The 12,254-nt window shown below is 43.0% G+C and overlaps 1 protein-coding gene across 1 annotated transcript in view; it reads left to right on the forward strand.

Annotated features, from left to right (window-relative positions):
• Positions 1–9,193, forward strand: part of LOC110507330 (DISP complex protein LRCH3-like) — an 82,781-nt gene extending 73,588 nt beyond the window's left edge. Inside the window, exon 22 of the mRNA XM_036965678.1 lies at positions 8,131–9,193. Within this exon, the coding sequence (XP_036821573.1) occupies positions 8,131–8,274 (144 nt within the window). The 3' untranslated portion in view covers positions 8,275–9,193. The remainder of the gene's footprint in view (positions 1–8,130) is intronic.
• The last annotated feature ends 3,061 nt before the right edge of the window (positions 9,194–12,254 follow it).

The raw sequence follows: 12,254 nt of genomic DNA on the forward strand, positions 1-12,254 counted from the left end.
CGACACGAAAGAGAGGTTGAATAGGCTAGTAATAGGGGTGGCAACAATTTTGGCAGATCATTTTAGAAAGAAAGGGTCCAGATTGTCTAGCCCGGCTGATTTGTAGGGGTCCAGATTTTGCCGCCCTTTCAGAACATCAGCTGACTGGATTTGGGAGAAGGAGAAATGGGGAAGGCTTGAGCGAGTTGCTGTGGGGGGTGCAGTTCTGTTGGTAGGGGTAGCCAGGTGGAAAGCATGGTCAGCCGTAGATACAGTGGGGCAAAAAAGTATTTAGTCAGCCATCAATTGTGCAAGTTCTCCCACTTAAAAAAAGATGAGAGAGGCCTGTAATTTTCATCATATGTACACTTCAACTATGACAGACAAAATGAGAGAAAAAAATCCAGAAAATCACATTGTAGGATTTTTTATTAATTTATTTGCAAATGATGGTGGAAAATAAGTATTTGGTATATACCCTTTGTTGGCAATGACAGAGGTCAACTGTTTTCTGTAAGTCTTCGCAAGGTTTTCACACACTGTTGCTGGTTTTTTGGCCCATTCCTCCATGCAGATCTCCTCCAGAGCAGTGATGTTTTAGGGCTGTTGCTGGGCAACACAGACTTTCAACTCCCTCCAATGATTTTCTATGGGGTTGAGATCTGGAGACTGGCTAGGCCACTCCAGGACCTTGAAATGCTTCTTACGAAGCCACTCCTTCTTTGCCCGGGTGGTGTGTTTGGGATCATTGTCATGCTGAAAGACCCAGCCACGTTTTATCTTCAATGCCCTTGCTGATGGAAGGAGGTTTTCACTCAAAATCTCACAATACATGGCCCCATTCATTCTTTCCTTTACACGGATCAATCTTCCTGGTCCCTTTGCTGAAAAATAGCCCCAAAGCATGATGTTTCCACCCCATGTTTCACAGTAGGTATGGTGTTCTTTGGATGCAACTCAGCATTCTTTGTCCTCCAAACACGACGAGTTGAGTTTTTACCAAAAAGTTATATTTTGGTTTCATCTGACCATATGACATTCTCCCAATCTTCTTCTGGATCATCCAAATGCTCTCTAGCAAACTTCAGACGGGCCTGGACATGTACTGGCTTAAGCAAGGGGACACGTCTGGCACTGCAGGATTTGAGTCCCTGGCGGCGTAGTGTGTTACTGATGGTAGGCTTTGTTACTTTGGTCCCAGCTCTCTGCAGGTCATTCACTATGTCCCCCGTGTGTGTTGCAGGAATTAAATTCCTCTGTTTTAATACCCAATTCAAATTAAACACTCTGTCAATTCATAAGAATTTGTATGACTCTTATTAGTATAAAATGGACAGAGCCCAGGCTTAAAGTCAATCAGCAGCGTTTATTCACGAGAGTACTGCCCATTACACATTTTACCACAGGTTATAAACTGAAAATGACGGCATTAGTTTTAGTACTAGCCCGTGTCATCTCCGCTCCAATACAATGGCTGTATGGTTCTCACATCGTCTCTCCCTATTAAGATAATATACAGTGCCTTGCGAAAGTATTCGGCCCCCTTGAACTTTGCGACCTTTTGCCACATTTCAGGCTTCAAACATAAAGATATAAAACTGTATTTTTTTGTGAAGAATCAACAACAAGTGGGACACAATCATGAAGTGGAACGACATTTATTGGATATTTCAAACTTTTTTAACAAATCAAAAACTGAAAAATTGGGCGTGCAAAATTATTCAGCCCCCTTACGTTAATACTTTGTAGCGCCACCTTTTGCTGCGATTACAGCTGTAAGTCGCTTGGGGTATGTCTCTATCAGTTTTGCACATCGAGAGACTGACATTTTTTCCCATTCCTCCTTGCAAAACAGCTCGAGCTCAGTGAGGTTGGATGGAGAGCATTTGTGAACAGCAGTTTTCAGATCTTTCCACAGATTCTCGATTGGATTCAGGTCTGGACTTTGACTTGGCCATTCTAACACCTGGATATGTTTATTTTTGAACCATTCCATTGTAGATTTTGCTTTATGTTTTGGATCATTGTCTTGTTGGAAGACAAATCTCCGTCCCAGTCTCAGGTCTTTTACAGACTCCATCAGGTTTTCTTCCAGAATGGTCCTGTATTTGGCTCCATCCATCTTCCCATCAATTTTAACCATCTTCCCTGTCCCTGCTGAAGAAAAGCAGGCCCAAACCATGATGCTGCCACCACCATGTTTGACAGTGGGGATGGTGTGTTCAGCTGTGTTGCTTTTACGCCAAACATAACGTTTTGCATTGTTGCCAAAAAGTTCAATTTTGGTTTCATCTGACCAGAGCACCTTCTTCCACATGTTTGGTGTGTCTCCCAGGTGGCTTGTGGCAAACTTTAAACAACACTTTTTATGGATATCTTTAAGAAATGGCTTTCTTCTTGCCACTCTTCCATAAAGGCCAGATTTGTGCAATATACAACTGATTGTTGTCCTGTGGACAGAGTCTCCCACCTCAGCTGTAGATCTCTGCAGTTCATCCAGAGTGATCATGGGCCTCTTGGCTGCATCTCTGATCAGTCTTCTCCTTGTATGAGCTGAAAGTTTAGAGGGACGTCCAGGTCTTGGTAGATTTGCAGTGGTCTGATACTCCTTCCATTTCAATATTATCGCTTGCACAGTGCTCCTTGGGATGTTTAAAGCTTGGGAAATCTTTCTGTATCCAAATCCGGCTTTAAACTTCTTCACAACAGTATCTCGGACCTGCCTGGTGTGTTCCTTGTTCTTCATGATGCTCTCTGCGCTTTTAACGGACCTCTGAGACTATCACAGTGCAGGTGCATTTATACGGAGACTTGATTACACACAGGTGGATTGTATTTATCATCATTAGTCATTTAGGTCAACATTGGATCATTCAGAGATCCTCACTGAACTTCTGGAGAGAGTTTGCTGCACTGAAAGTAAAGGGGCTGAATAATTTTGCACGCCCAATTTTTCAGTTTTTGATTTGTTAAAAAAGTTTGAAATATCCAATAAATGTCGTTCCACTTCATGATTGTGTCCCACTTGTTGTTGATTCTTCACAAAAAAATACAGTTTTATATCTTTATGTTTGAAGCCTGAAATGTGGCAAAAGGTCGCAAAGTTCAAGGGGGCCGAATACTTTCGCAAGGCACTGTATGACCGAGCCAAGGTCAGCTTGTAGATAAGCCTTCTAGCCAGTCTGGCTATAAGTTCATTCATTTCTACCATGGTAAAGACAGTCATTGTTCTAATTCTTGATTATATTTACACACATTATATTTAGTACTGGGATTAAAAAGAAAATTCATACATATACAGTGACATAATAGTATTCTGATTAGTCAGTCCTGATTGAAATGTATACATAATTAGTCATTATTGATAAAATATTCCCTTAACAGTGTGGTTCTGGGATTTTTGCTAACCGTTCTTGTGAACATTTTGACCCCATGGGGTGAGATCTTGCGTGGAGCCCCAGATCGAGGGAGATTATCAGTGGTCTTGTATGTCTTCCATTTCCTAATAATTGCTCCCACAGTTGATTTCTTCAAACCAAGCTGCTTACCTATTGCAGATTCAGTCTTCCCAGCCTGGTGCAGGTCTACAATTTTGTTTCGGGTGTCCTTTGACAGCTCTTTGGTCTTGGCCATAGTGGAGTTTGGAGTGTGACTGTTTGAGGTTGTGGACAGGTGTCTTTTATACTGATAACAACTTCAAACAGGTGGCATTAATACAGGTAACGAGTGGAGGACGGAGGAGCCTCTTAAAGAAGAAGTTACAGATCTGTGAGAGCCAGAAATCTTGCTTGTTTGTAGGTGACCAAATACTTATTTTCCACCATAATTTGCAAATAAATTCATAAAAAATTCTACAATGTGATTTTCTGGATTTTTTTTCTCATTTTGTCTGTCATAGTTGAAGTGTACCTATGATGGAAATTACAAGCCTCTCTCATCTTTTTAAGTGGGAGAACTTGCACAATTGGTGGCTGACTAAATACTTTTTTTGCCCCACTGTAAATGCGTATTGAAATTCTCAATTATATTATTTTCTAACTGCCTGTGGATATTGGTTTCTAGCTTCTCTGAAAAGTTGCATATCACGGGGGCTGTTCGATGCTAATGCAGAACGCCATAGGATGTTTTTGTGTTGGTTAAGGGCAGTCAGGTCTGGAGAGAACCAAGGGCTATATCTGTTCCTGGTTCTAAATTTCTTGAATGTGGCATGCTTTTTTAAGATGGTTAGGAAGGCATTTAAAAAATAACCAGGCATCCTCTACTTACGGGATGAGATCAATATCCTTCCAGGAGATCAATATCCTTCCAGGATACCCGGCCAGGTCGATTAGAAAGGGCTGCTCGCTGAAGTGTTTCAGGGAGCGTTTGACAGTGATGAGTGGCGGTCGTTTGACCACTGACCCATTATGGATGCAGGCAATGAGGCAGTGATCGCTGAGATCTTGGTTGAAAACAGCAGAGGTGTATTTAGAGGGCAAGTTGGTTAGGATGATATCTATGAAGGGGCCCGTGTTTACGGCTTTGGGGTGGTACCCGGTAGGTTCATTGATAATTTGTGTGAGATTGAGGGCATCAAGCTTAGGTTGTAGGATGGCTGGGGTGTTAAGCATGTTCCAGTTTAGGTCGCCTAGCAGCACAAGCTCTGGAGATAGATGGGGGTCAATCAGTTCACATATGGTGTCCAGAGCACAGCTGGGGGCAGAGGGTGGTCTATAGCAGGCGCCAATGTTGAGAGACCTGTTTTTAGAGAGGTGGATTTTTAAAAGTAGAAGTTCAAATTGTTTGGGTACAGACCTGGATAGTAGGACAAAGCTCTGCAGGCTATCTTTGCAGTAGATTGCAACACCTTACACCCTCCCCCCGTTCTATCTTGTCTGAAAATGTTGTAGTTAGGGATGAAGATTTCAGAATTTTTGGTGGTCTTCCTAATGGCTTCCTAGTGGCTTCTAATGTTAACATGCATAAAACCAAGGCTATTACGGTTACAGAAGTCATCAAAAGCTCCTGGGGAATAGGAGTGGAGCTAGGCACTGCAGGGCCTGGATTCACCTCAACATAAACAGAGGAGGAGTAGGATAAGGGTGCGGCTAAAAGCTATGAGAATTGGTCATCTAGAACGTCTGGAATAGAGAGTAAAAGGAGGTTTCTGGGGGCGATAAAATAGCTTCAAGGTATAATGTACAGACAAAGATATGGTAGGATGTGAATACAGTTGAGGTAAACCTAGGTATTGAGTGATGATGAGAGAGATATTGTCTCTAGAAACATCATTGAAACCAGGTGATGTCATCGCATGTGTGCGTGGTGGAACTGAAAGGTTGGATAAGGTATAGTGAGCAGGGCTAGAGGCTCTACAGTGAAATAATCCAATAAACACTAACCAGAACAGCAATGGACAAGGCTTATTGACATTAAGGAGAGGCATGCTTAGTCGAGTGACCTATTCAGATAGCAGCCGATAAGACAGCTAACGATTAGTGGGCCGCAGATGGGCGTTCAGGTAACATCGCGATGGAGGGGCCAGTTGGATAACTCCCTCGGGCAGATAACGTCTGTAGTCCAGTCGTGAAGTTCTGGTGGGCCTCCGCATCGGCAGTAAAACGGGTCCGGATAGGTGACTGATGGAACTCTTCAGCTGGCTAGCTCCAGAATAATTGATGTTTGCTTCTTTACCACATTTGACTTAATAAAATGTTTCAGTTCGTCTTTAACCATTAGTAGAGAAAACTGACCCACGATCAGTGTCAGGATAAGACTGGACTGCCTTCAGAAAGTATTCACACCCTATGACTTTTTACAAATTTTGTTGTCTTACAAAGTGGGATTAAAATGGATTTAATTGTCATTTTTTTGTCTACGATCTACAGAAAATACTCTGACAAAGTGGGGGGGGGGGAATTATGAAAAATCAAACCCTAATCTTGATTAGGTAAGTATTCAATACATAAGTCCAATGCTTGTTAGAATCCCCTTTGGCAGCGATTACAGATGTGAGCTCTGTGAAATTGGATGTTGATCATTCGTAGACATCCATTTTCAGGTTTTGCCATAGATTTTCAAGCAGATTTAGGTCAGAACTACAACTATGCCACTCAGGAACATTCACTTTCTTCCTTGTAAGCAACTAAAGTGTAGATTTGGCCTTGTGTTTTAGGTTCTTGTCCTGTTGAAAGGTGAATTTATCTCCCAAGTTTTCACCTGTGCTTAGCTCCATTCCATTTATTTTTATCCTGAAAACTCCCCAGTCCTTAATTATTACAAGCATACCCATAACATGATGCAGCCACCACTATGCTTGAACATATGTGGAGTGGCACAGAGTAATGAATGCATTACAGAGTAATGTATTCAGGACAAATTGTGTATTGATTTGTAATTTTTTATGCAGTATTACTTTAGTGCCTTGTTGCAAACAGGATGCATGTTCTGGAATATTTTTCCGTACAAGCTTCCTTTTCACTGTCAATTAGCTTAGTATTGTGGAGAAACTACAATGTTGATCCATCCTCAGTTTTGTCCTATCACAGCCATTATTAAACTGTTTTAAAGTCACCATTAGGCTCATGGTGAAATCCCAGAGCGGTTTCCTTCCTTCCTGGGGCGTTGTGTGTTAGGAAGGTCACCTGTATCTTTGTAATGACTGGGTGAATTGATGCACAATCCAAAGTAATTAATAACTTCACCATGTTCAATGGGATATGTAATATCTGCTTTGTTTTATTTTACCCTTCTACCAATAGGCGCCATTCTTTGCGAGGCATTGGAAAATCTCTCTGGTCTTTGTGGTTGAATCTGTGTTTGAAATTCACTGCTCAACTGAGGGACAGATAATTCTGTGTGTGTGGGGTACAGAGATGAAGTAGTCATTTAAAAATCATTATCAACACTATTATTATACACAGTGAGTTCATGCAACTTAATGTGACTTGTTAAGGACATTTTTACTCCTGAACTTATTTTAGGCTTGCAATAACAAAGGGGTTAAAGATATTTCAGACTTTTATTTATTTTGACATGGGGCATTGTGTGTAATCAGTTTTAAATTCAGGCTGGAACACAACAAAATGTGGAAAGTCAAGGGGTGTGAATAGTTTCTGAAGGCACTGCATATTGCAATGAGTGCTCTTATACTGTTCTATAGACAAAGCACATATTCTGAGAAAGAGCGAGCAAGTGACTCTGGGTTTGTTCCAAATGGAACCCTATTCCTTAGAGTGTACTACTTTTGATCTGAACTCTATGGGCCCCCTGGTTAAAAGTAGTGCGCTCAATAGGGAATAGGTTGCCATTCGGGCAGGCTGCGTGTGTAGTTTATTGTTGGTCTATGCTGAATGACAAGGAGTAATGTCTCCTTTGGCTCTCAAGAGCGGTGTGTATGTTCTCTGTGTCAGTGGTCTGTTTGGTTAGAGGATGTGTCGATCTCTACTGTTGTTGACCTTTCAACTCTTTCCCAGAGCTCCTCCTTTCACAATAAAATCAACCAAATATTTGGTGTTACTTCCTTTCTCTCTGCAGTCTGTCTTCTCTCTGCGCTACTTTAGATTGTGTTACCACATTTTCTCTCACTCACTCACACCTGTATTTGCTCCTGTGGGATATGTTGTTCAGTGGGTATCTCAGTGCACCAGTCCCTACTTATTGTAATCACACCTCTGCTCCTTTTCCATGCTCTCCTCAAGGTCATGCCTTTGGATCCCATTCACCTTTTTCATGCTCTCCTCAAAGTCATGCCTTTGGATCCCATTCACCTTTTCCATGCTCTCCTCAAGGTCATGCCTTTGGATCCCATTCACCTTTTTCATGCTCTCCTCAAAGTCATGCCTTTGGATCCCATTCACCTTTTCCATGCTCTCCTCAAGGTCATGCCTTTGGATCCCATTCACCTTTTCCATGCTCTCCTCAAGGTCATGCCTTTGGATCCCATTCACCTTTTCCATTATGTTGCGTTTGATGTCTTTACATTTTTGTTGATGATGATTTCTGTTATCTTTTGGTGGTGGTTTTTGATATTATTATTTACCCATCCATTGACATATCCATTTTTGTTCTCCCCTCTCCTGTTTTCCATCCTCCTTTTGCCTTGCGTGTGTGTTTCTGTGTGTGTGCGTGTTTTTATGTATGTGTGTGCATGTGCTCTTCGTCTGGCCTCAGACCCAGCTGTGCCTGCCCCTCCACATCCTGGAGGAGAGAGGGCTCCCCCAGGTGGCCGGGACGGTGTGTGCGCTCCTGGAGCTGGCCCCGCCCAAACACACAACTTCCCCCACCACGACCATTACTACCCCTCTGGCAATTTAGTGCAGCGGAGTTCCACATTCACTCTCATGGATGGACAGACACAGGACCCACTCTCTCCCTCTCCGAGGGTATGTTACATGACTTTCCCTCTCGACCACCCCTGGCACAAGGGTGTGAAGAGAAGACACCCTAAAAAATGCTACCCCATTTTCCCCCAGCCTCCTCAGCCATACAGGGGCACCCCAGCCTTCCCAGACAGGTCTTCCCCAATGGAGAGAGAGAGAGGGAACACAAGTAGGTAAAAGAAAGGGTTGACTGTCTTTCCCCCAGTGTCCCCACACAGACTGCTTATGACTTGCAGCCTCTAAAGAGAGACAGACAACCAAGATTGTTCCAGACAAACGGTCAGTTGGACGGCAAGGAAGAGGGTTCTTTTTTTTTCTAATATTAGTCAGTTGTCTTCTCTCACTTTTCTCTCCATCCTCCTTTTACTGATGTACACCAGGGATTGTTTTATTTTACACCATTACTATTATTATTGCATCTCATTTCTCATATTCATTTTACTGTCACATGTCAGATCCTTGCAGGTCAGCGGGGTCAGGTAGGGGGAAGGGTTCGGAGACTAGGAACTTGTCGGTTGTCTAAGTAACACAGTCATGTGAGCAACAGTCACGTTGATGCTGCCAACACTTACAATGGCTGTTATGAAATGAACCCGTCTTCTCCATTTTTTTATTGTGTGGTCAAGTCACAAGCTAGCTGATTCAAAAGCGATGCTGGAGTAGAAAGAGAGAGGGAGCTCTGGGAATCTCTGTTTTATTCTTTCTCACAGTGTTGTGTACAAATATATACTGAGTGAACAAAACATTAGGAACACATTCCTAATATTGAGTTGCACCCCTTTTACCCTCAGATCAGCCTCAATTCGTTGGGACATGGACTCTAAAAGGTGTCAAAAGCGTTCCACAGGGATGCTGGCCCATGTTGACTCCAATGCTTCCCACAGTTGTCAAGTTAGCTGGATGTCCTTTGGGTGGTGAACCATTATTGATAAACACGGGAAACTGTTGAGCATGAAAAACCCAGCAGCGTTGCAGTTCTTGACACTCAAATCGGTGCGCCTGGCATCTACTACCATACTCAGTTCAAAGGCACTTAAATATTTTGTCTTGCCCATTCACTCTCTGAAAGCCACACATACACAATCCATGTCTCAATTGTCTCAAGGTTTAAAAATCCTTATTTAACCTGTCTCCTTCCTTCATTTACACTGATTGAAGTGGATTTAACAAGTGACATCAATAAGGGATCATAGCTTTCACCTGATCAGTCTGTCATGGAAAGAGGTGTTCCTGATGTTTTGTACACAGTGTATATGGGTCATTATACAGAAGTGGTGCAAATTGGGGGTTGGAAAAAAAATTGCATTTGTATCCTATTTTCCCCAAACTTTCTGCACACGTCATCCAACATATGTCTGGGAGATATATATACATACACACACACACACACTACTCACACTTTGTATTGCATATTTGAAATCTTTACCTTAACACTAGATGTCATTTCTGGAACACAGTGTAAAAGGGAGAACCAGCACAGTAGTGATAATTTTGATTAACCTTATTACACATTCATTTGAGAAATATTTGCATACCAAATTAACAAAATAACCTGTTTCAGTGTCAATAGAGGACTCCGATGGATATAATTTGTTTTAGTATAGACGTTGCTATTGAGGGCTTCAACCATTTAAAAGTAGTGAACTGGGTGTGTATTCCTATGGGTTCGGAGTTCAGCCAATGATCAGACAGCATTGTCTTCTTCAAATTGAAAACCAAAGACGAAAGTAATATCAAGGAGCCAAGACCGATATTTATACCAGGACATTGGTCCCAAGATCCAGACCCAGTGAGTTGAGACGATGACAAATAAGTGTTTTATGGGGGGATCTCAGTCTGGCTTTCAACTTACTCCTTAAAGTCGTAGTAGTGTATTGCACAAGGTGCCATTTTGAAAGTGGATAGTGCAAAAGCAGTTTCTCTTGTCGTTGCAGACCTTAGAGAGCTGTCTATGTCAGAAATGTCCAGATCAACTAGCCCATGTCAGCTAAAATATTTTAGCAATGTTTTTTAGACTATTGATTTGCAGGAAATAGGATTTAAAATGGCAAAATGTTCTCTCAGCCAACAAGAGGGGTGTGAACAGTTTCAGTAATGTTCTTGTGCCACAGATGTTCCCCAATGCTGGAAGGGGGCCTGAGTAAAAAGTTTGGGAACCCCTGCAGTAGAGCATAGTACATTATAGACGTCTATGTTTTGGCTAAATCGATGCTAATGTTTGGGGTCTTGGATGGTTGGATCGCCCTGCTGGATATGCATCCTAATACTCTACACTTTTTCATAAAGTGTGGACTTGTCCCCTACCCACATGGTGGTCCTCTTGTAGCTCAGTCGGCAGAGCATGCCGCTTGCAACTTTAAAATGGAGATAGCCTCAATGGCACTGCCCATGCTGTCAGATGCCATAATGGCATAGATACAAAAACGAGAACTCTATATAAACATCCCTTTTTCAGGACCCTGTCTTTCAAAGATAATTTGTAAAAATCCAAATAACTTCACAGATCTTCATTGTAAAGGGTTTAAACACTGTTTCCCATGCTTGTTCAATGAACCATAAACAATTAATGAACATGCACCTGTGTAACAGTCGTTAAGACACTAACAGCTTACAGACGGTAGGCAATTAAGATCACAGTTATGGAAACGTAGGATACTAAAGAGGCTTTTCTACTGACTCTGAAAAACACCAAGAAAGATGCCCAAGGTCCCTGCTCATCTGCGTGAACGTGCCTGAGGCATGCTGCAAGGAGGCATGAGGACTGCAGATGTGGCCAGGGCAATAAATTGTAATGTCCGTACAGTGAAACGCCTAAGACAGCTCTACAGGGAGACAGGATGGACAGCTGATCGTCCTCGCAGTGGCAGACCACGTGTAACAACACCTGCACAGGATCGGTACATCCGAACATCACACCTGCGGGACAGGTACAGGATGGCAACAACAGCTGCCCGAGTTACACCAGGAATGCACAATCCTTCAATCAGTACTCAGACTGTCCGCAATAGGCTGAGAGAGGCTGGACTGAGGGCTTGTTGGCCAGTTGTAAGGCAGATCCTCACCAGACATCCCCGGCAACAACGTAGCCTATGGGCACAAACCCACTGTCGCTGGAAAAGACAGGACTGGCAAAGGGTGCTCTTCACTGACGAGTCGCGGTTTTGTCTCACCAGGGGTGATGGTAAGATTTGTGTTTATCGTCAAAGGGTTGAGCGTTGCACCGAGGCCTGTACTCTGGAGCGGGATCGATTTGGAGGCGGAGGGTCCGTCATGGTCTGTGGCGGTGTGTCACAGCATCATCGGACTGAGCTTGTTGTCATTGCAGGCAATCTCAAAGCTGTGCGTTACAGGGAAGACATCCTCCTCTCTCATGTGGTACCCTTCCTGCAGGCTCATCCTGACATGACCCTCCAGCATGACAATGCCACCAACCATACAGCTCTTTCTGTGCGTGATTTCCTGCAAGACCGGAATGTCAGTGTTCTGCCATGGCCAGCGAAGAGTCCGGATCTCAATCCCATCGAGCACGTCTGGGACCTGTTGGATCGGAGGGTGAGGGCTAGGGCCATTCCCCCTCAGAAATGTCCGGGAACTTGCAGGTGCCTTGGTGGAAGAGTGGGGTAACATCTCACAGCAAGAACTGGCAAATTTTGTGCAGTCCATGAGGAGGAGATGCACTGCAGTACTTAATGCAGCTGGTGGCCACACCAAATACTGACTGTTACTTTTGATTTTGACCCCCCCCCCCCCCCCCTTGTTCTTTGACACATCATTCCATTTCTGTTAGTCACATGTCTGTTGAACTTGTTCAGTTTAAGTCTGTTATTGAATCGTGTTATGTTCATACAAATATTTACACGTGGTAAGTTAGCTGAAAATAAACACAGTTGACAGTGAGAGAACGTTTATTTTTTT

The sequence above is a fragment of the Oncorhynchus mykiss genome, chromosome 27 (genome assembly GCF_013265735.2).
Source record: "Oncorhynchus mykiss isolate Arlee chromosome 27, USDA_OmykA_1.1, whole genome shotgun sequence".
In the NCBI taxonomy this organism is placed as follows: domain Eukaryota; kingdom Metazoa; phylum Chordata; class Actinopteri; order Salmoniformes; family Salmonidae; genus Oncorhynchus; species Oncorhynchus mykiss.